Raw genomic sequence first — 24190 nt, 5'->3', positions numbered from 1 at the left:
CCATCCCAGTTTCAGCTCCATAAGGCACTGGTATGCTCTTTTGTACAGAATAGGCATTTAGTCGGTCAAATGTTACAGAAGGAATGAATCTGTCCTGATATTTTCTGTGATACAAAGTATCTACCTTTATAGTTTAGTCAAGCGGAATATGGATTATGAGATAAATACCTGACTTGCTCTAAGGCAGAAATTTGAGAGCGAATTTTAGCTAAGAGCACTCTTCTTTCTCAACAAAAGATTAAACCAAAGAGAATATAAAAGCTGAACTATGATGGCTGAAGTGGTAGAGGATGGGAGTAGAAATGGGGTAGCAGAGTGAGCATGCAGGGAGGGAACAGATCCGCAGAAGTGGTGTTTTTTCACAACTGTTTGAAGTTATATATATGTGTGTGTGTGTGTATGTATATATATATATACACATATATATTTGAGACGGAGTCTCGCTCTGTCTCCCAGGTTGGAGTGCAGTGGTGCAATCTCGGCTCACTGCAACCTCTGCCTCCTGGGTTCAAGTGATTCTCCCACCTCAGCCTCTTGAATAGCTGGGATTACAGGTATGCACCACCATACTTTAATTAACTGCTGTATTTTTAGTAGAGATGGGGTTTCACCATGTTTGTCACACTGGTCTCGAACTTGTGACCTCGTGATCCACCCACCTTGGCCTCCCAAAGTGCTGGGATTACAGGTATGAGCCACCATGCCAGGCCCTGAAGTCATATATTGACATGAACGGTTGTTCGGGCTATAAACGAAAGACAGTTAAGGAAGGAGTGGAGCCTAAGATTTTTAGGGAAGGTGGTCAAAGGGAGGCACTTTTTATGTTCTTTTCCCCAAACTCCTAACAGTGTAATTCCTATACCCATTTGCTCTCCAAGATGTCAAAATTCGAGTTTCACTTCTAATGAAGTGAGGGTGGGGTTGGGTATGCCTGAGGAAAGGGTTGGGGGAAGATTACCTGTGTCTTTGCCTGTGAAGGGTAAGGGATTTGGAGTCAACTAGACCTGGAGCAGAATCCAGCTTTGGTCATTTACCAGCTGGGTGATCTCTTTAAGCATCAACTTCCTCATCTATGCAGTAAGGGTAATACAGGTATTATTATTACCTGTATGAAAGAGTAACTTGGAGGTTTTAATGAGATAATATAAGGCAAGACTTAGCATTGTGTTCAGCTCATAATTAGAATTCAATAAATATTATTAGCCATTAGCCCCTTTTTTTCTGAGACGGAGTTTCGCTCTTGTTACCTGGGCTGGCGTGCAATGGCGCAATCTCAGCTCACCGCAACCTCTGCCTCCTGGTTCAAGCAATTCTCCTGCCTCAGCCTCCTGAGTAGATGGAACTACAGGCACTCACCACCGTGCCCAGCTAATTTTTGTATTTTTAGTAGAGACGGGGTTTTGCCTTGTTGACCAGGATGGTCTCCATCTCTTGACCTTGTGATCCACCTGCCTCGGCCTCCCAAAGTGCTGGGATTATAGGTGTGAGCCACCGTGCCCAGCCCATTAGCCCCTTCTTGAGGGGACTTCTAAAAGGGTTCCTTAGAAGTCCTAGTGCTCTGTACAGTTTGAAAAATACTGCCCTGGAGTATCTGATATACAGACCTTACTCTTTGGTGAGAATCTATCCAATATTCTTCCTATGAAGTAAAAATAACTAATCTCATATTCAAAACAAAAACAGAGGTCAAGACTCACTTTTTCTTTTTCCTCCAACAATACAAGACTTCTGGAGGTCTATACAGTGCATTTCCATACAGTTTTCTAAGAGTCCACTTTGTCCACATGAACAGATTTTGTAACAACCAACTTCCCCTGCAGATGATGGCACCTGGATTAGTGTCCCTTGACGTACAATGAAATCAGAAGCTTCTCCCAGTTTGCAACCTGTACAAACAAAAATTAGCTGAGAGAAATGGTACTGTTCGATGACATTGTTTTATCATATTAGATATATACCTGACAAAAGTCTTATAGGTAGTAAATTGCTATTAAAGGTTATGTAATAGGGCCGGGCGCGGTGGCTCAAGCCTGTAATCCCAGCACTTTGGGAGGCCGAGGCGGGTGGATCACGAGGTCGAGAGATCGAGACCATCCTGGTCAACATAGTGAAACCCTGTCTCTACTAAAAATACAAAAAACTAGCTGGGCGTGGTGGCGCGTGCCTGTAATTCCAGGAGGCTGAGGCAGGAGAATTGCCTGAGCCCAGGAGGCGGAGGTTGTGGTGAGCCGAGATCGCGCCATTGCACTCCAGCCTGGGTAACAAGAGCGAAACTCTGTCTCAAAAAAAAAAAAAAAAAAAAAAAAAGGTTATGTAATAGAACTTTCACCAAATTAAGGAATTGCTTTAGTTCACTGGCCAAAAATATACCCTCTCAAATGAAAATTCCATGTTCTGGAGGATGGTGGTGATTAAAGATCTATACCCCAAGGTTACCTATCATTCAGTACAAAAGTGCTGTAAGACAGGTAGCTTTTTATTTTTGGGGATGGTCAAAAATATTTTAAAGTCACAGATATTTTTAAAAAATGGAATAGAGAAACTGACAGTATTTTTTTTTTTTTTTTTTTTTTTTTTTTTTTTGAGACAGTCTCACTCTGTCATCCATGCTGGAATGCTGTGGCATAATCTTGGCTCACTGCAACCTCCCCACGAGGTCAAGCGATTCTTCTGCCTCAGCCTCTCTCCTGTAGCTGGGACTACAGATGCCCACCACCATGCCTGGCTAATTTTTGTATTTTTAGTAGAGACGAGGTTTCACCATACTGGCCAGGCTGGTCTCAAACTCCTGACCTCGTGATCCACCCGCCTCAGCCTCCCAAAGTGCTGGGATTACAGGCATGAGCCACCACGCCCAGCCAGTATTTTTAGAATGATATTGTTCAGAAAAACTTTTAGTGATGGAAAACAAGTATACCTTAAATTCAAGGAAAAACTGTATATTTGGGTGGGCTTAGGAAAAATCCATTTTCTATCTTATTATATGATGGGCTTTCTGAGTTTAACAAAAACAAGAGAATTCTGAATGGAATTCTATATTTAAACAATATGAAATACAGATGTGACCATTTTAAGTAACTATATTTTATTTTCCTGCCAAAGAAAATATCTGACTAAATTATAATGTAACAGTAAATGAACAGAAAGTACTATCCTGAAATTTAAAACAGTCCAACATCTTGCCCCTCAGCTTTGCAAAGAGCCAGCCTATAGGCCCCAGCTGACCTCACCGGTGTGAGCCGGCTTCAGAACACTACTGTAACTACATATGCAATAAAAGCCAGGGTGGAAAAAAAAAAAAAAAAAAAAAAAAGCTGGGCGCGGTGGCTCACGCCTGTAATCCAAGCACTTTGGAGGCCAAGGCGGGCAGATCACTTGAGGTCGGGAGTTCAAGACCAGCCTGACCAACATGGTGAAACCCCGTTACATATATAGTATACACATATATTATAGATGATTCTTTGAGATATCATGCTTATTTCATCTTTTGCTTTATTTTACTTTAAAAATATCTGAAGGCTGGGCATGGTGGCTCATGCCTGTAATCCCAGCACTTTGGGAGGCTGAGGTGGGTGGATCACCTGAGGTCAGGAGTTTGAGACCGGCTGCTTGGCCAACGTGGTAAAACCTTGTCTCTACTAAAAATACAAAAATTAGCATGGTGGCAGGCACCTGTAATCCCAGCTACTCAGGAGTCTGAGTCAGGAGAATTGCTTGAGCCTGGGAGGTGGAGGTTGCAGTGAGCTGATACAGCACCATTATACTCTAGGCTGGTTGACAAGAGGGAAACTGTCTCAAAAAAAAATTTTTTTAAAAAAATCTTGATTCTGACATGATAAACATTCTCAACTGGGAAACAGATAAAAAGAAGCAAAATGTTGCAACAACTATATCCTAAAGGGACTGACAGAAAGCTAAAGACTATCAAAATTCTATGGGATAAAAATCCTTCAGCCTTAAAGTTATATACATTTCAACATAACATTAGTCTTTATGGAGATAGCTATACATTCTATTGAATATGCTATTTTTCTATATACTAAAGGAAAGAAAAGAAAAAAACATGAACAATGTAAAGTATATTTTCTAAAATATTACACTATAGAAGAGAAAGTACAAAAAGCTGGTCCAAGCTTCTTTTCTTTCATAGTCTAGAACCCTGTAACTCATTATGGGAGTCAAGTTTTAGATTATTATTATTAGTTCACAATTTAAATAACAACTGAAAATTACAAGCCTTTGTCTTTTTCTGCTTATATCAATAATACGTGTTTAATGAGAAAATCTCAAACATTATAGAAAAATATAATATAGAACACAAAGTCCCTTGCAATCTCACTCCAAAGAGAACCCTTATGTTACAGAAGGAGCAGAATTGAAAAAAAGAAAGATAGCTCCTATAAAGAAACACTAGCAGTACCTATCCATCCTCTTCTCACACCCACCTACCTCTTACCTTGAACACAAGAGTATGGAAGACAGGGATCGCCAGATAGACATCCTTTTCGGTTTACTTCACAGAGCTCATTGGCAGGGCAAGGATTTGGGTTACAGGGATGAGTCACTTCTTCTACAATGTTACCTAAAGTACTTGGTCCTGAAAAAACCAAAACAGATTAGTTTAACCAACCTAAAAGAGTAACAGAGATCTGTAAATTATCTGAATTAATTATGGCTGGAATAAATGAAGAGCTCATGAGAATAAAGCAAGGCTTGATTTTACCAAGCTATTGAAACACCGAGATTCTTTCATTTGTGAAATGATGAATTTAGCATAAACATACATTCATTCATTTTTTTAAATCATTGGAATCTACAATATTTCAGGCAAGGTTCTAGGTGCTGGAGATAAGGTGATGAACAAAATAGACAAGTTTCTAACATAGGTTTACATCTAGTAGAGAAACAGACAATAAATATACTATGTATGTGCCAGGTGCAGTGTGGCTCATGCCTGTAATCCCAGCACTTTCGGAGGCTGAGGCAGGCAAATCACCTAAGGCCAGGAGTTTGAGAACAGCCTGGACAACATGGTGAAATCCTGTCTCTACTAATATAGGCAGGGGTTGCAGTAAGCCGAGATCACACCACTGCACTCCAGTTTGGGAGACAGAGTGAGACTCTGTCTCAAAACAAAAACAAAACCCAAAAGACAAAACCCAAAAAAACAAAAAAAAACAAAATCCCCCCAAAATTTTGCTGGACATGGTGGTTTGTGCCAGCTACTCGGGAGACTGAGGCTGGAGAATTGCTTGAACCCGGGAAACGAAGGCTATTGTGCTATTGCACTCTAGCCTGGGTGACAGAGTGAGACTCTGTCTCAAAAAAAAAAAAAAAAAAAAAAAAAAGGAAAAAGAAAAAAGAAAAAAGAAAATGCTATGTATGTATATGTGTGTATATAAATAAATAAATAAATTATAAGTAATAAGTAGTGTCAGAGGATAGAAGCGACAGGTATATTTTAGATAGGAGCTTATGTCTAAGTGCTTATGTCTAAGAGGAATAATTTAGCATATTTTACCATAAGTGATCATTTATTATGGTAATTTGTATGGACTCCAAACCATGATTATATTTAACTTCTGAAATCATGGCCAAGGAAGAGTCTCACTTGATATATAAGTATGTGTGATATTTAGATATTTAATTTTCCTCTCACTGATATAGTTTCCTTCTACACAAATATTTGACTGCTGTAATAGAATCTAGAATTATAAATACATTAAGTGTTGCTTACTTGATTTTAGGTCAGACTCAGACTCTAAGACTAACAGAGGTATAAGGGCCCTTGGAGTTGATCTTATCTTGCCTAATTATTTCATAAATAGGGAAGGTGAGGCTCAAAGAAGTGATGTGCTCAAAGTCACAAAGGTCTGAATTCCAGTCTAATGCTCTCCTTTTTGCAATATTGGTCACAAAGGTTAAGGGACAGTTTGTTGGTCTTGAGAAAATATGGCAGTTACTACCAGCTACAAATCTAGCACATACTTTTCCCTCCCTGGTTACTAAAAGATCTCCAATTTTAGGGTGGCAATGGGCCCAAGTTAAAAAAATAACCTTTCTCAGTTTTCCTTACAACTAGGGGTAGACAGTGTGATTAGGAAGAAGTTGTTTGTTCTCTCCCTTTCTTTTTACCATCTGGAACTAGAACATTAGAATATGGTAGCTAGAACTATGAGAGCCATGTTGTGATGACAAAGTACATGAAGTTATCTTGATAAATGAAGCTAAATGCTAAGGATGGTGAAGAAAGATAAAGGAGCCTGGATTCCTGATGATGAAGCCCTGGACAATTTGTTTCTGGGCTTTTATTTTTTTTTTTTTTTTGAGACGGAGTCTTGCTCTGTCGCCAGGCTGGAGTGCGGTGGCACGATCTCAGCTCACTGCAACCTCCAACTCCCTTGTTCAAGGGATTCTCCTGCCTCAGCCTCCCGAGTAGCTGGGGTTATGGGCAAGCATCACCATATGCAGGTAATTTTTGTATTTTTAGTAGAGATGGGATTTCACCATATTGGCCAGGATGGTCTCCAACTCTTGACCTCGTGATCCGCCCACCTTGGCCTCCCAAAGTGCTGGGATTACAGGCGTGAGCCACTGCACCTGGCTCTTTTGCGCTTTCATTTACTTCTATTTGTTCTGTTTTTTTTTTTTTTTTTTTTTTTGTTATTGTTGTTAATCTTATTTAACACAGGAAAACAAAGCTGAGCTGATTTCACCGCCTGCCTTTGCAGCCAGCTCACGGCACCGACGCCCCCTGGTGGCAGCCTGAACACTTCCCTTATCTTAACTACTGAGTGCGTAGGAGTTCTACTTGTCATCCCCTGGTTTCCACCATGTATTGGTCTCACGGCCTTCAGAAGCTGAGCTCCAGCTCCAGGATCCGTCAATGAGATAGCAACATGCTCTTCTAGCTCTTGGCAGGAGTATTTGGCAGAGGGAAACTGAAGCAGTGAGATAAATTCCATTTTTACATATTAAGCTAGATTATCATTTTTTTATACCCTATTGGGTAAATCCAAACCAATATCTGGCTGTCATCCACTGATACTCTGATGACAAAAAGCTGATAGTCTCTGAGGGAAAACTCCACCTTCTAGTCATTAACATGTTAAGAAGACAGCAATGATATGGAGCTTGTTATCTGAGAATGCTGGCTTCCTGAGTCACTGCTTAGAATTCCTGACTGACAACAAACAGTTCATATCTCCTCAGAGGGATAGAAAAATCACTTCTTTTTTTTTTTTTTTTTTGAGGCGGAGTTTCGCTCTTGTTAACCAGGCTGGAGTGCAATGGTGAGATCTCGGCTCACCGCAACCTCTGCCTCCTGGGTTCAGGCAATTCTCCTGCCTCAGCCTCCTGAGTAGCTGGGATTACAGGCACGCACCACCATACCCAGCTAATGCTTTGTATTTTTAGTAGAGATGGGGTTTCACCACGTTGACCAGGATGGTCTCGATCTCTTGACCTCATGATCCACCCACCTCGGCCTCCCAAAGTGCTGGGATTACAGGCTTGAGCCACCGCGCCCGGCCAGAAAAATCACTTCTACTTACATACTTTAAGACAGCAATTATTTCCTGGGCCAAAAGGGCCAAGCAAACAAGAGTCTGTGATTGAGATGGTATTATTGAACCCCATGTTCTCAACAGATAAATGCTCATCCAGAACAAACAGCAAAACAAATAGTTGGAAGAGAGAAGTATTTGTTTTTTTTTTTTTTTTGAGACGGAGTTTCGCTCTTGTTACCCAGGCTGTAGTACAGTGGCGCGATCTCGGCTCACCGCAATCTCCGCCTCCTGGGTTCAGGCAATTCTCCTGCCTCAGCCTCCTGAGTAGCTGGGATTACAGGCATGCGCCACCACGCCCGGCTAATTTTTTGTATTTTTAGTAGCGATGGGGTTTCACCATGTTGACCAGGATGGTCTGGATCTCTTGACCTCGTGATCCAACCGCCTTGGCCTCCCAAGGTGCTGGGATTACAGGCTTGAGCCACCACACCCGGCCGAGAGAAGTATTTGAAATCTAAAATCACACAAACAAAAAAGTACTTACTAAGATATGTATCCAAAGGTATACAATTCTTCAGATCATCTGTAGGTGACAGAAGCTCACAAATACTTTCAGCTGTGTGGTCTTCAGGGAATTTGTTCTGGTCTCCACATTTTTTAAGAATCTCCACACAATCTGATCTTGAAAAGAAAAATGCACATAAATTTAGAGCTTCAGGAACCTCCTCATGTTGTCTAGTCAGCATTACTTGTTTCTGAAACTTTCCAGAAAGTGAGTTTTTATAACATGTTTCATAATTGGTTAAGTATGGCAAAAGAGAACAGGAGTCACAGTAGATCTCAGGTTGAAGAATAAATTCAAAGCATCCCTAACTTTCTCTTGTCTAAGGCCCTTACTCAAATTGTATACTTCTTCGTACTGTTACTACCAGTAATGTGGCTTTTCACTATCTTTGAAAGGAAATTCAATGAAGCTAGTCTGATTTACTCTCTGCCAAAATCACATGTCCTCACTTCCAGGACCTTATGCTTGCCTGTGTGCTTGCTTGCCTCCTCTCTCCTTCCCTTCCTTGTCTTTTCTTAAGTCTCTTTTTAGTTATCAAATTAGCGCCTGGCCTATACCAACTGGAAAGTCCACTACTTTAAAATGTTCTCAGTCTTCAATAGGGATGTGACTCCTACAAGTTTTCTGTGCTGAGTCTACATGTTCCCCTCCTGTTGCCTGATGCTTGTCACCTAATTGTTATACCTCAGTATTTCCCTTATCAGTTTATCCTCAAGCCATGTCAGATAATCAGGTTATCCCCAAGCCATGTCAGACTGGACTCTGTTTAAGATTGAAATTAATAAGGTACAGAGCAGCACTGAGCCACTTAGGGGCTAGATATTAACTTGGTTTTAGAAAACTTTTGGGAAAAAAGATGTGAAGAACAATGGGCAGATTACTATGTGTTAAACGCTTTTGGTTTCACCCACTATAGCAGCTCCTATCTTTACTTGATCCTAGATTTTCTAAGCAAACCATTCAAAAATGTTTACTAGAGGCCGGGCTCAGTGGCTCATGCCTGTAATGCCAGCACTTTAGAAGGCTGAGGTTGGTGGATCACGAGGTCAGGAGATCAAGATCATCCTGGCTAACATGGTGAAAACCCGTCTCTACTAAAAATACAAAAAATTAGCTCGGCGTGGTGGCACATGCCTGTAGCCCCAGCTACTTGGGAGGCTGAGGCAGGAGAATCACTTGAAGCTGGGAGGAGGAGGTTGCAGTGAGCCAAGATCCCGCCACTTCGCTCCAGCCTGGGTGACAGAGCGAGACTCCATTTCAAAAAAAAAAAAGCTTACTAGAAACAGGTCTTAATGACTGTATTCACTAACTCGTTTACTCAGCAAGCATTTAGGGAATACCTACTGTGTGTCAGGATTATGCTAATACCTGAAGAGGAGAAAAAGAGGAAAGGGGATACACAAAAAATGGCTCAAGGAAGAAGTTCTTTTTTTTTTTTTTTTTTTTTTTTTGAGATGGAGTCTTGCTTAGTCACCTAGGCTGGAGTGCAGTGTCGTGATCCTGGGCTCCAGCAATTCTCCTGCCTCAGCCTCCCTAGTAAGTGGAATTTCCGGTGTCCACCAAAACACCCAGCTAATATTTATATTTTCAGTAGAGATGGGGTTTCACCATGTTGGCCAGGCTAGTCTCGAACTCCTGACCTGAAGTGATCCACCTACCTTGGCCTCCCAAAGTGCTGGGATTATAGGTGTGAGCCACCAGGACAGGCCAAATAAGCTCCTTAAGAAGAGCAAAGTCTAACAATATAAGACAAGTACACAAATTAAAATATAAAAATAGAATTGGGGCGGGCGCGGTGGCTCACGCCTATAATCCCAGCACTTTGGGAGGCCGAGGCGGGTGGATCACGAGGTCAAGAGATTGAGACCATCCTGGTGAACAAGGTGAAACCCAGTCTCTACTAAAAATACAAAAATTAGCTGGGCATGGTGGTGTGCGCCTGTAGTCCTAGCTACTTGGGAGGCTGAGGTAGGAGAATTGCCTGAATCCAGGAGGCGGAGGTTGCAGTGAGCCAAGATCATGCCATTGCACTCCAGCCTGGGTAACAAGAGCGAAACTCCGTCTCAAAAAAAAAAAAAAATAGAATTGTGCATCAGAGGTATTTAATAAATGTTTCATGAACTAAGTTCCATAAGAGAAGTACAAATAAAGGTCTGTAGGAATGACATATGGGGGTGACAGGCAAAGGAAGTGGTGGGAGAGGCTCTGGTTGGAGATTATGGAGGGTCTGAACCAAAATGGGAGAATCATTAAGATGAAAGACACTTACTTGCAAATAATACTTCCCCGGGATTTACTATGACAAGGTTTAATCTGCAGTGAACAAGCTACTGCTTTCCACATCTCTGGCTGGCACTTTTTAATATCGAGAACAGGTATATTGATAAATGGCATCTTTATGCTTCCTTTCTCCCACAACTTCATGTCATTCATGGCTCCTTGATCTGACTGTGCATTACAACTCCTGAAAAGTTCTGTTGGCCTAGAGAGAAAAAAGGCCAGAAAGAATCAAAAGGCAATTATTTTCTAGTGAGAAGCAATGAGTAAAATCCTGACACAGTAATGCATCAGAAAAGTCTAGTTTTCTTAAAGAAGAATGCACATACAACCCATGAAAGGATATCAGCTTCGACTGTATGAAGATTCAATGTAGATACCAGCATTCAACACTGATTGCATGTTTTCTTTTTAACAGATTCTTGAGGCACTTTAAAACTTCACAATGCTCCAAACAAGACTATTATCCCCAGACTATCCCATTTCATTTCATAAAATAAATATTATGAGGCCAACTTTTAAAAATGGCAAGATAATTTACAAATCAAAATGCACTGATTTTATGGGTACAGCTTGATGTGCTTTGAGGAATGTGTACATCCATCATTCATAAGCACATCTAAATCAATTAAGGAACACATCTAACATTTCAGCCAGTTCCCCTGTACCCCTGTTGAGTTAATGCCTTTCTGCTGACTGCAACTCGGGGGCCATCACTATTTATACTTATAACACCATAGATGAATTTTGCCTGCACTAGGCTGGGTACAGTGGCTCACACCTGCAATCCCAGCATTTTGGAAGGCCAAGGCGGGAAGACAGCTTCAGCTCAGGAGTTTGAGATCAGTCTGGGCAACATAAAGAGATTTCGTCTCCACTAAAAAAAAAAAAAAAAAAAAAAATAGCCGGTGTAGTGGCATGCCTCTAATTCCAGCTGCTTAGGAGGCTGAGGCAGGAGGATTGCTTAAGCCTAGGAGCTCAAGGCCAGCCTGGGTAATATAGCAATACCCTATCTTGAAAAAAATTAAGCAGATTTTAAAGTAGTTATTAAGTTATTTAAAATTATAACAAACCCATTACATGTTAATATAAATATTCTTCTTACGAAAAATAACTATTTTCCAAAATAAACATTAGTGAGAAGAGTAGGACTACTTTACAGTTTTGCAAATCTATGATGTAATGTCTGGCTTACTAAAACTCAGGTGGATTTTCATATCTGCTTCTGAATTCAATCTGTTGCTGTATCACGTTTTACAGTCACTGGAAACCTCCACTGTTTTGTTGTTGTTTTTGAGACAGGTTCTCACTCTGTCACCCAGGTTGGAGTGCAGTGGCATGGTCAGCCATGACCTCCTGGGCTCAGGTGATCTTCCCACCTCAGCCTCCTGAGTAGCTGGGACTATAGGCACCCACCACCACACCTGGTTCATTTTTGTATTTTCTGTAAAGACAAGGTTTCGTCATGCTGCCTAGGCTGGTCTCGAACTCCTGGGCCCCAGTGATCCACTCACCTGAGCCTCCCAAAGTGCTGGGATTATGGATGTGAGCCACTACGTCTGGCCTAGAACATTTTCATCACTCTTATAAAGTACCCATTGTGCCCCACTCTAGTCAATCCTTGCTTCCAGCAGAGGAAAGGATATTCTGATCTTTATCACCATAGATTACATTTGCCTATTCTTGGATCTCATGTGTCAAGAATGTGTTTTGTGTCAGGTTTTTTTTTTTTTTTCTCAATATAAGAGTCATCCACTGCTATCTCATTGTTTGGAAGCACCACATGTTATATATATTCTTTCATTCTCCTGATAGATGTTTTGGGTCCTCTCTTCCATTTTTTGGGCTAGTATGAATAAGGGTACTAGATAAGCCTTTCTTTGGACATATTTTTTCATGTCTCTTAAGTAAATGCTTTAGGATAAAACTGTTAGGTCATAGATCTAACTTTTGAAGAAACTGAAAAAAAGCTCCAAAGTCCTTCAACTATCTTCTACTCCCAGTAGTAACATACTATGAGAATTCCACTTGCTTCATATGCTTGCCAGTCTTTTAATTTCAGGCATTCTTGTGAGGGTGAGGAGGCATTGAATTGCTATTTTAATTTGTATTTTGCCATGACTAATAACAATGAATCCTTTAATGTACTAGATGGCTATTTCTTTAAAAAATTTTTTTAACAGACAAAAATTATATATTTATTGTGTGTAACATATAGTACGTTTAAATATATATATATGTGGAATGGTTAAATTGAGCTAATTAAAATATGCATTACCTCACATACTTATCATTTTTTTGTAGTGAGAACATTTAACAGCCACTCTTTCGGCAACTTTCAAGTATACAATTCACTGTTAACTATAGTTACCACATTGTATGTAATAGGTTTCTTTAACTTATCCCTCTTGTCTAAATAAAATTTTGTGTCCTTTGACCAACATTTTCCCAATCCTCTCCCCTGCTCTTCCCTCTCCTCCTCCTGCACCACCCTCTCCAGCTACTCTCTGGTAACCACTATTCTATTCTCTGCTTCCATGAGTTTGATTTTTTTTAAGATTCCACATGTAAGTGAGATAATGCAGTATTTGTCTTTCTGTGCCTGGCTTATTTTACTTAGTGTCCTCCAGGTTCATTCATGTTGTTGTAAAAGACAGAATTTCGCCAGGCGCAGTGGCTCAAGCCTGTAATCCCAGCACTTTGGGAGGCTGAGGCGGGTGGATCACGAGGTCGAGAGATCGAGACCATCCTGGTAAACATGGTGAAACCCCGTCTCTACTAAAAATACAAAAAACTAGCTGGGCATGGTGGCGCGTGCCTGTAATCCCAGCTACTCAGGAGGCTGAGGCAGGAGAATTGCCTGAGCCCAGGAGGCGGAGGTTGCGGTGAGCCGAGATCGCGCCATTGCACTCCAGCCTGGGTAACAAGAGCGAAACTCCGTCTCAAAAAAAAAAAAAAAAAAAAAGACAGAATTTCCTTCTTTATAAAGGCTGAATAGGATTCCACAGTGTATATATACCACATATTCTTTATCCAATCATTCATTGATGGATACAGGTTGATTCCATATCTTGGCTATTGTAAATAATGCTGCAGTGAACATGGGAGTGAATATCTCTTCAACATGCTGATTTCCTTTCCTTTAGATATATTAGTAGTGGAATTGCTGGATCATATGGTACCTTCTATCTTTAATTTTTTGAGGACCCTCCATACTGTTTCTCATAATGGTTGCACTAAATCAACATCAACAGTGTACAAGACTTCCCTTTTCTCCATATCCTTGCTAACGATTGTTATCTTCCATCTTTTTTTTTTTTTTTTTTTTTTTTTTTTTGAGACGGAGTTTCGCTCTTGTTACCCAGGCTGGAGTGCAATGGCGCGATCTCGGCTCACCGCAACCTCCGCCTCCTGGGCTCAGGCAATTCTCCTGCCTCAGCCTCCTAAGTAGCTGGGATTACAGGCACACGCCACCATGCCCAGCTAATTTTTTGCACCTTTAGTAGAGACGGGGTTTCACCATGTTGACCAGGATGGTCTCGATCTCTCGACCTCGTGATCCACCCGCCTCGGCCTCCCAAAGTGCTGGGATTACAGGCTTGAGCCACCGCGCCCGGCCCATCTTTTTTATAATAGCCATTTTAACGGATGTGAAGGGACAGCTCATTGTGGTTTTAATTTGTATTTCCCTGATAATTAGTGACGTAGAACATGTTTTCATATATTTGATTAAATGGCCATTTTGATATACTTCGTCTTTGAAAGTTTTTTGCATAATTTAAAACTTAGGTTGTTGTATTTTTATCCTGAGGTTGTAGGAGTTGTTTATATATTCTGGATACAAGTTCTTTGACAAAAGAGTGTGTGTGTGTGTGTGTGTGTGTGTGTGTGTGTGTGTGTATGCACACACCTGTGCATAATATGTTGAATATTCCATCATGGTCTATGACTTGCCCCTTCAAGTTTTAAACGATGTCTTTTGGAAAACACAAGTTTTTACTGTTGAAGTCTAATTAATTTTTTTTCCTTTAAAATTGTATATTTTGTGTCCTGTCTGCAAAAGCTCTGCCCACACCAAGTTTGGGAAGATGTTCTCCTATGAGCTTTATATTTTTAGCTTGTATGTTTGGTTCTATAATCCATCGTGTTTTTGTTTGTTGGTTGGTTTTTTCTATGATCCATCTTGAAGCAATTTTTGTGTCCGGAGTGAGACACAGGTTAAAGTTCTCTTTTTTCCCTCTCCATAAAGATATTCAATTATTCTAGCATTATTTGTTGAAAAGATGTTTCTCTTTTTTTTGTTGTTTTTTGAGATGGCGTTTTTGCTTTGTTGCCCAGGCTGGAGTGCGGTGGCACAATCTTGGCTCACTGCAACCTCTGCCTCCGGGGTCCAAGCAATTCTCCTGCCTCAGCCTCCCGAGTAGCTGGGATTACAGGCACCCACCACCAGGCACCCACCACCATGCCTGGCAAGTTTTTGTATTTTTAGCATAGAGGAGGTTTCAGCATGTTAGCCAGGCTGGTCTTGAACTCTTGACCTCAGGTGATCCATCTAGCTCTGCCTCCCAAAGTGCTAGGATTATAGGTGTGAGTCACCATGCCTGAACTTTTTTTTTTTTTTTTTTTTTTTAATTGAGACAGGGTCTCACTTGTCACCCGGGTTGGAGTGCATTGGCATGATCTTGGCTTACTGCAAACTCCATCTCCTAGGCTCAAGCTGTCCTCCCTGCTCAGCCTCCTGAACAGCTGGAACTACAGGCACACACCACCATGCCAAGCTAGTTTTTTGTATTTTTGATAGAGATGGTGTATTGTCATGTTGCCTAGGCTGGTCTGGAACTCCTGAGCTCAGGCATTCCAACTGCCTCAGCCTCCCAAACTGCTGGGATTAGGTGTGAACCATCATGCCTGGCTGAAAAGATGTTTGTTTTTGCATTGCATTGCCTTGATGCTCTTGTCGAAAATCAATTTAATGCAATTGAATTGAATTTCCTAATCTTTTATTGAGGATTTTGGCATCTCTGAATGACATAGGACTATAGTTATCTTGCTGTTGTTTTTTTTTTTTACAGAGAGAGGGTTTTACCATGTTGGCCAGGATGGTCTTGATCTCCTGACCTCGTGATCCACCCACCTCGGTCTCCCAAAGTGCTGGGATTACAGGTGTGAGCCACCACGCCTGGCCTAGTTATCTTATTTTTAATGTCCATGTTGGTTTTTGTATAAAGGTAACAGTGGCCTCATCAGAGGAGTTGGAATGTTATCTGTTTCCTGAAAAATTCTGTGTAATATTTGTATAATTTTTCCCTTAATGTGTTTGGTAAGCATTACCAGTAAAGCCAGAAGTTTCCTATGTGTGAAGCTTTATAATTACAAATTCAATTTCTCTAATCGTTATACGAATAATCCTAATTTTCATTTCTTCTTACATTAGTTTTCCCTTTTAAGGAATGCATCAATTTCATCTAAATTGGAGGATTTACTGGCATAAAGTTGTTTGTAGTATTCCTTTTATTTTTTTATTTTTATTTATTTATTTATTTTTTTGAGACAGAGTTTCGCTCTTGTTACCCAGGCTGGAGTGCAATGGCGCCATCTCGGCTCACCGCAACCTCCGCCTCCTGGGTTCAGGCAATTCTCCTGCCTCAGCCTCCTGAGTAGCTGGGATTACGGGCACGCGCCACCATGCCCAGCTAATTTTTTGTATTTTTAGTAGAGACGAGGTTTCACTATGTTGACCGGGATGGTCTCGATCTCTTGACCTCGTGATCCACCCACCTCGGCCTCCCAAAGTGCTGGGATTACAGGCTTGAGCCACCGCGCCAGGCCATTCCTTTTATTTTTTGAGACAGAGTCTTGCTCTGTTGCCCAGGCTGGAGTGTGGTGGGTGCGATCTTGGCTTACTGCAACCTCCGCCTCCCGGGTTCAAGTGATTCTTGTGCCGCAGCCTCCTGAGTAGCTGGGATCACAGGTGTGTGCCACCATGCCTGGCTATTTTTGCATTTTTAGTAGAGACAGGGTTTCGTCATGTTGGCCAGGCTGGTCTTGAACTCCTGGCCTCCAGTGATCTACCTGCCTTGGCTTTCCAAAGTGCTGGGATTATAGGTGTAAGCCACCATGCCCAGCCAGTATTCCTTATTATCCTCTTAATGTCCTCAAAATCTATAGTGATATCCTTATTCCTGATATTATTGGTAATTTTTATGTATGTTTAAACAGTCTTGACAAAGAATGCATCATATAAAAAATCTTTTTGAATAACTAAATTTTGCCCTTGTGAATTCTCTCTAGTGCTCTCTCCTTCATTTGTTTATTTTTATTTTATTTTATTTTATTTTTGAGATGGAGCACCCAGGATTAAATGCAGTGCTTACTGCAACCTCAGCCTCCTGGGTTCAAGTGATTCTCCTGCCTGAGTCTCCTGAGCACCTGGGATTACAGGTGCCCACCACCACACCAGGCTAATTTTTGTATTTTTAGGAGACATGGGATTTTGACATGTTGGCCAGGCTGGTATTGAACTCCTGACCTCGGGTGATCTGCCTGCCTCAGCCTCTCAAAGTGCTGAGATTACAGGCCTGAGTCACCACACCCTGGCTCATATTTAATTGATTTATGCTCTTATTAACAATTTTTTCTTACTTCAGGTTTAATTTGCTCTTCTTTTTCTAAGTTCTTACAGTAGAAACTAAAATTATTGGTTTAAAACTCTTCTTGGCTGGGCGTGGTGGCTCATGCTTGTAATCCCAGCACTTTGGGAGGCCAAGGCGGACAGATCATTTGATCTCAGGAGTTTGAGACCAGCCTGACTAACATGGAGAAACCCCATTTGTACTAAAAATACAAAATTAGCCGTGTGTGGTGGTGCATGCCTGTAATCCCAGCTACTTGGGAACTATGCCAGGAGAATTGGTTGAACTAGGAGGCAGAGGTTTCAGTGAGCCAAGGATCTCGTTCTTGCACTCCAGCCTGGGCAACAAGATCAAAACGCTGTCTCAATATTAATAGTAATAATACTAAAATAAAAATAAAACGGTTCTTTACTAAATACATATTTAAAGCTATACATTTCTAAGTACCACTTGGCCATACCAACAATTTTTGATATGTTGTGTTTTCATTGCCATGCAGTTGCAAGTCTTCTCTAATTTCATTTGTGATTTCTTCTTTGTCTCATAGATTATTTAGAAGCATTTGTTTAATTACCAAGTATTTGGGAAGATTTCAATATAGTTTTTTTTATCGATTTCCAATTTGATTCTGTTGTGTTCACAAAATATACTTTTTTATGATTTTCATCTTCTGACAGTGGTTGAGACTTGTTTTTTGACCCAGCATATATTGTTCAAATCCTCTGTATCCTCACTGATTTTTTTTTTTCTATTTGTTCTATAACTGAGAGAGGGGTGTTAACATCTCTGAATATGATTGACTGTTTCTCTCTCTTAAGTGTTTATTTCTGTTTTTAAGTATTTTGAGTATATGCACCTAACTGACATTAATTAGGTGCATATATATTTAGGTTAATTGTATCTTCATAATAAATTGAACTTTTATCATTATTAAGTGATACTCTTTATCTCCAATAATATTCTTTGTCTTTCTAACAATCTCTGCCTTTCAATTGATGTTTTTAGTTCATTTACATTTACGTAATTATTGATATAGTTGGGTTTAAGTCTATCATTTTGCTGTGGTTTTCAATTTGTCTCCTTTTTTTTCTGTCTTCTTTTGGATGGGCCAAGTATTATTTTAGTGTTCTATTTCATATTTCCTTTTAGCTTCTTAGCTATATCTCTTTGTATTATGTTTTAAATTAGTGGTTGCTCTGGGCATAATATATGTCCATTATTTTAGTTTTCCTTGAATTAATACTAAACAATGTCACAAATAATGTAAGAAACTTACAATAATAATTTACCTCTGTCCTATCCTTTTTGCTACTGTTATATATCATATATTTTACTTCTATATATAAATTCCACAATACATTGTTATTATTTCTGCTTTAACCAATTGCTTTTGAAAAATAAAATATAAAAGACAAAGAAAAGAAAAATTTTTTTTTCATGTTTACCAACATTTACCAATTCCAGTGCTCTGTAGGTCTAAGTTTTCATGCGGCATTTTCCTTCAGACTGAGAATTTCTTATAGTGAGAGACTGCTAGCAGAAAATTCTGAGTTTTTTGTTTGTCTGTTTGGGTAATATCTAGAAATACCTTTACTTTTGAAGAATATTTTCACTGAATATAAGATTCTTTTTTTTCCTGAGTACTTTAAGGATACTAATTGGGCTACTACTTGATGGTCGTTGGTTCTCCATTGTTTCTGAAAGGAAGTCACTTGTCATTTTTATTGTTATTTCATCATATATAAATTGTCTTTTTTTCTCCCTTTGGCTGCTTTAACTATTTCTCTTTGCCTCTGGTTTTCAATAGTTTGACTATGATGGGTTAGGTCTGTCTCTCTTTGTATTTATTTGACTTGGGGTTTACTAAGGTTTCCTAAAAACTGGGTTAATGTATTCGATCAAATTTGGAAAAATTTCAGCCAAGGTTTAATCAAATATTGCTCTGCTCCTTTCTCTCCTTTTCTTCTGGGTTACTATTACAGATATTATATCACTTATTCTCTCTGTGCTTCAGTCTAGGTAATTTCTATTGAGCGATCTCCCAGGTCACTGACCTTTTTCTTCTGCTGTGTCTATTTCCCATTCCCTACAATAAATTTATTTTAGATATTACATTTTTCAGTTTTAGAGTTTCCATGTGATTTTTTTTTTTAGAGCTTCCATAGCTCTCCCCCATTCCCCATCTCACTTGTATCTATCTTTATCGATAGATCTTTCAATATATTTATCATAATTAGATTCTTTATCTGCTAATTCCAATAGTTGGGTCACCAGTGGATGTGATTGTTTATGATTGTTTTTCACTCCTTTTTTTTTTTGAGACAGAGTCTTGCTCTGTTGCCCAGACTGGAGTACAACTGCACTATCTCTGCTCACCACAACCTCTGCCTCCTGGGTTCAAGTGAATTTTCTGCCTCAGCCTCTGGAGTAGCTGGGATTACAGGCATGCGCCACCATGACCGGCTAATTTTTTTTTTGCATTTTTAGTAGAGATAGGATCTCATCATGTTGGCCAGGCTGGTCTCGAACTCCTGACTTCAGGTGATCCTCCCACCTTGGCCTCCCAAAGTGCTGGGTTTACAGGCATGAGCCACCATGCCTGGCCTGTTTTTTCTCTTAACTATGGGTCGTATTTCCTATTTTTTCTCATTTCTAGTAGTTTTTTATTGTATGATGGACATTATACATGACAGTTAGTAAGATTTAGGATTTTGTTATCTTCTTCGGAGGAATGTTGTTTTCATACTAGAAGGCAGTTAAATTACTGACAAATACCTTATTCTTCTGGGGGCAGCTTTACCCTTAGTTCTTGGATGTCATGGCCCTTATGGGGTTTACCAGGTCCTTCTAACTTGGCATGATCTGAATTCTAAATTGTCTGCCCAGCAAATGCCAACTGCTATAATCTATGTTCACCTTCCCCTGGGTTCCTTGTAGTCTCATCTGGCACAAGTACAATTTAGGAGTCGGCCAGCCAAGGACTTAAAGGGAGTCTGTTTATTAATTCTGGGACATTTCTTTTTGTGGTCCCCTCTCTTGTGGGATTTTTTTTTTTTTTTTTTAAGAGACAGGGTTTTGCTATTTTGCCCAGGCTGGAGTGCAGTGGCTATTCACAGGCGCCATCCCACAACTGATCAGCACGGGAGTTTTGACCTGCTCCATTTCCGACCTGGGCCGATTCACCCCTCCTTAGGCCACCTGGTGGTCCCCCGCTCCTGGGAGGTCACTACATTGATGCCGAACTTAGTGTGGACACCTGAATGGCATAGTGCGCTACACCCCAGAACTCCTGGGCTCAAGTGATCCTCCTCCTCAGCCTCCCCAGTAACTGGGACTGCAGGCATGTGTCACTGCGCCCAGCAGAATTTTTTTTTCTTCAGTATCTAGCCTCACTGGCAGCACCAAACGCTGATATCTTACTCCTTAGGCCAAGACTGCTGCTTTCTGCTTGAACTCTACTCCCTGTGAAAGAAAACTGAAAATGCCTAGGAGGAAGAAGTGGAGAAATGTGGCTTTCGCTCAGTGTGGTTTCTATGTTTCAAGAGATGTTGGCCAGGCATGGTGGCTCACGTCTGTAATCCTAACACTTTGGAGGCCGAGACAGGCAGATCACTTGAGGTCAGGAGTTTGAGACCAGCCTGGCCAACATGGTGAAACCCTATCTCTACCAAAAATACAAAAAAAAAAAAAAAAAAGCCAGGTGTGGTGGTGGGTGCCTGTAATCCAAACTACTTGGGAGGCTGAGGCAGGAGAATTGCATGAACCTGGGAGGCAGAGGGTGCAGTGAGCTGAGACTATACCACTGCATTCCAGTCTGGGTGACAGAGCAAGACTCTGTCTCAAAAAACAAAACAAACAAAATGTAGACCCTCCTACTTTTGATCAGTCTCCAATACCTTCAAAACAACTGTTTTTTTATATTTTGTGCAGAGTTCATATCTGGTATTGGCAGGGCTGTTATGCTCATACAAGCTACTCTACCATTACCAGAAGCCAGACCAGAACTATGTGCTCAAGTTTAACTTCAAACATTTCAAATGCACTCAATCTCTAAGTCAGGTTTTTACTGGCTAATAATCAATCACCAGTTGTAAAGATATCTCAATTGTCTCACTCTAAATAATAATCTGAGTACTTTAAAAAAGATAAGATGTGTGTAGCTTGAAGTAAACACCATCTGACAAAAATATCCAGAACTTCCTTCTGGCCCAACTGAATGATTCTCTTCCCTTTTGCCCTCTTTATTCTATAAAACCAGCCACTTCTTCTTTAGCAACTCTCCCTCTTTGACTTCTGTATGGAGTTCTCTCATTTTGTGCTTCTGGTGCCCTTTTCTGTTTTGTTCAGTTTCTTCAACCATTAACTGCTGATATGCTCCAAGGCTCAGTTCTTGATCCCTAATTTTTCTGATACTTGATATCCTAGGAAAACATCTATTTGAATTGCTTTTGCAAAGAAATATTTTTATATGAAACAGGGGACTCACTGAGAAGGAACCTCAGCCAGTCTGAAGGTCCTTTAAAGTAAACTGTTTAAAAGTAGACATTTGGATGATGAAATAGTTCACAATAATTTATTCTACAATGAATTATTTTCACTGGTGGCACAGTACAAAGAAGAGGGGACTGACGGCAGAAAAGATTCTTTGAATTCCAGAAGCTTGAGGTATCTCTAGATTGGAAGGGACTTTGTAATAGTACTTCCTTTCCAAGAGGTGACTTACCAGATGAAATATTCATTTAAAAATGAAATCACAAAGGAATATGACTTCCTTTTAATCCAACAGGATTTACTTATTGAAAATTAATGATAAAATATTTCTATTCCATGTATAATAATTTGTTCCAGAGTAAAAAAATAATAATTTGTTCCTACCTGTTATTAAAATTAGTACAGTAAGTAAGGTTTCTACAGCCCAACTGGCAAGGTTCCCGGACATCCGCTAAGCAGGTCAACATAGACACTTCCACTGGATTATATTCACAAAAGCGATCAAACTCTTGCCAGCTCTGTGTATTGCCCCAGCTCATGCTGTAAAGTTTAGTGCAGAGTTCCCTGAAATAAGAGCACAATTGCAGAAGCAGACATGAACCAACCAAGTAAATATTTGATTTTCATAAAACTAAAACTCTATGAATTATAGACTTTGGAACATATGTAAGAAAAGAAGTATAAAAACCAAAGACTATTTCCTAAAAACCAGAGCCAGAAAAAGTGATTTTTTTCCATGGAAAACAGTTAGACTTCTTTTATCATCTACCTTTTCTCTTTTTGTCAAAGTTGCTAGAAATTTCAGTGCCAAATTTAATGTTCAATTCTATTTGTGCATCCTAAGTTCCTGGCACAATTATTTCCCCCTATATCTTTCTGATTTCTTTTTTACTTTTACTTAAAGCAATGGTGTTACCTCCACGAAGATATATTCCCTTATATTTATGTTCAGACACAGAAAGTAAAGCTAGGATATGGTCCTCTAGTTTCTTTTAAGAAGCATGACAGACTTAGGGTATATTAGTTTCTTCCTGAAAAACTATACTAAAGCTATTTATATTCCCTAAGATATTCCAAAGTCTCTATATTCTATTGTAATTAATACATGACATTCTTATTTTTACAAAGCAACTTAAGTGTATGTATATAGCTAAAACATTTGTACATTTTCTAAAGTGCTTTTACACATGATAGTCATTAATTTTATTTATAAAATACATGTTTTACTATATAATAAAAATTTCATATTATTGAAATACACAAATTTTAAGTAAAAATTTTCATTCATCTTATATTTTATTTGGCTTCATATTTACCCCATGAGGTAGGTATCTTTACTTTTATGTTTGTTCATTCACTCTACCAATGTTTATTGAGTGTTGTGTGAGGGCCTGTTCAAAGCACTGGATATACAATGGTGAATAAAACAGACAAGGTCTCTGCTATGGGGGTGGGGAGCTTATACATTATGGGAATAAGGAAGCTGAGATTAAGTTACATCAGGTACCTTGATCTGGAAACTTTCCTTTTTCTAGTTCTTAACTTTCTTTTTCTTTTTTTTCTGGAGAAGAGTCTCACTCTGTTGCCCAGTCTGGAGTGCAGTGATGTAATCTCAGCTTACTACAGCCTCTGCCTCATGGGTTCAAGTGACTCTTGTGCTTCGGCCTCCTGAGTAGCTGGGATTATAGGTGTGTGTCACCACACCTGGCTTTTTTTTTTTTTTTTTTTTGTATTTTTAGTAGAGATGGAGTTTTGCCATGTTGACCAGGCTGGTCTGGAACTCTTGACTTCAGGTGATCCACCTGCCTCAGCCTCCCAAAGTGCTGGAATTACAGGATGAGTCACTGCGCCTGGCTAGTCCTTAACTTTCTATAGGTTGGGCATCCCTCATCTGAAATGCATGGGACCCAAATTTTTGAAATTTTTTTGGATTTTTAGAATACTTGTATAAACCTAATGAGATATTCTGGGGCTAGAACCCAAGTCTAAACATGACATTCATTTATGTTCATATATACCTTATACACATAGCTTGAAGGTAAATTTTATACAATATTTTAAATAATTTTGTGCATGATACAAAGTTTTGACTGTGTTTTAACTGTGACCCATCACATGAGGTCAGTTGTGGAATTTTCCACTTGTGGTGTCATGTCAGCACTCAAAAGGTTTCTGATTTTGGAGCATTTTGGATTTCGGATTTTTGGGTTAAGGGTGGTCAATCTGTCTTTGCATTGGTTAACATCTCCTAGTTAGTTTCTTAAGTGTAAAAGAAAAATTACATAATTTCTCCAATTATCTTATAAAGCTTTATGAAGATGAAATCTGATGAGAATGAAAGCCTTCAGCAAACTGTGAAACCCAGTATTAAGGTTAGAGAGAGGGAAGAGCATTCCTTACTGCAGCTCTTCTGGGACTACGCAGCCATTCCAATCTCTAGTGACTCTATATAGGTATAAACACTTCTGTGGGCATTCAAAGAAACACTCAGCATCCCACCCATAAATATATTTATTAACTTCTATAAAGCACTCAATTTCCTTAATTGCAAGCCTAATTTAATTTCCCTTTAAGTCTTTTTGTTAATTTTCTTTGGATATTTTTCAGATTTTTAATGTCTTTTATTTATCTGGAGACTGAGTCTCACTCTTTTTCATGTCTTTCTTTCTTTCATTTGTTTATGTATTTATTTTGAGATGGAATCTCACTGCGTCCCC

General features: G+C 39.7%; 1 protein-coding gene across 3 annotated transcripts in view; it reads right to left on the bottom strand.

Moving 5' to 3' along the window:
• The window catches only part of RECK (reversion inducing cysteine rich protein with kazal motifs), a 91462-nt gene that overhangs the window by 13959 nt on the left and 53313 nt on the right, over window positions 1-24190 (bottom strand). For all 3 annotated transcript variants that reach the window (XM_039474964.2, XM_074395041.1, XM_074395042.1), the window contains 5 exons: window positions 21858-22037; window positions 10343-10555; window positions 8053-8189; window positions 4457-4597; window positions 1698-1886 (listed from right to left, as the gene is read on the bottom strand). In XM_039474964.2, coding sequence (XP_039330898.1) covers window positions 1698-1886; window positions 4457-4597; window positions 8053-8189; window positions 10343-10555; window positions 21858-22037 — 860 coding nt within the window. The remainder of the gene's footprint in view (window positions 1-1697; window positions 1887-4456; window positions 4598-8052; window positions 8190-10342; window positions 10556-21857; window positions 22038-24190) is intronic.

Source organism: Saimiri boliviensis, chromosome 2, assembly GCF_048565385.1.
Source record: "Saimiri boliviensis isolate mSaiBol1 chromosome 2, mSaiBol1.pri, whole genome shotgun sequence".
Lineage (NCBI taxonomy): Eukaryota > Metazoa > Chordata > Mammalia > Primates > Cebidae > Saimiri > Saimiri boliviensis.
Note: the sequence above shows the minus strand (reverse complement) of the source record. Positions and strands in the feature narration are given on the sequence as shown.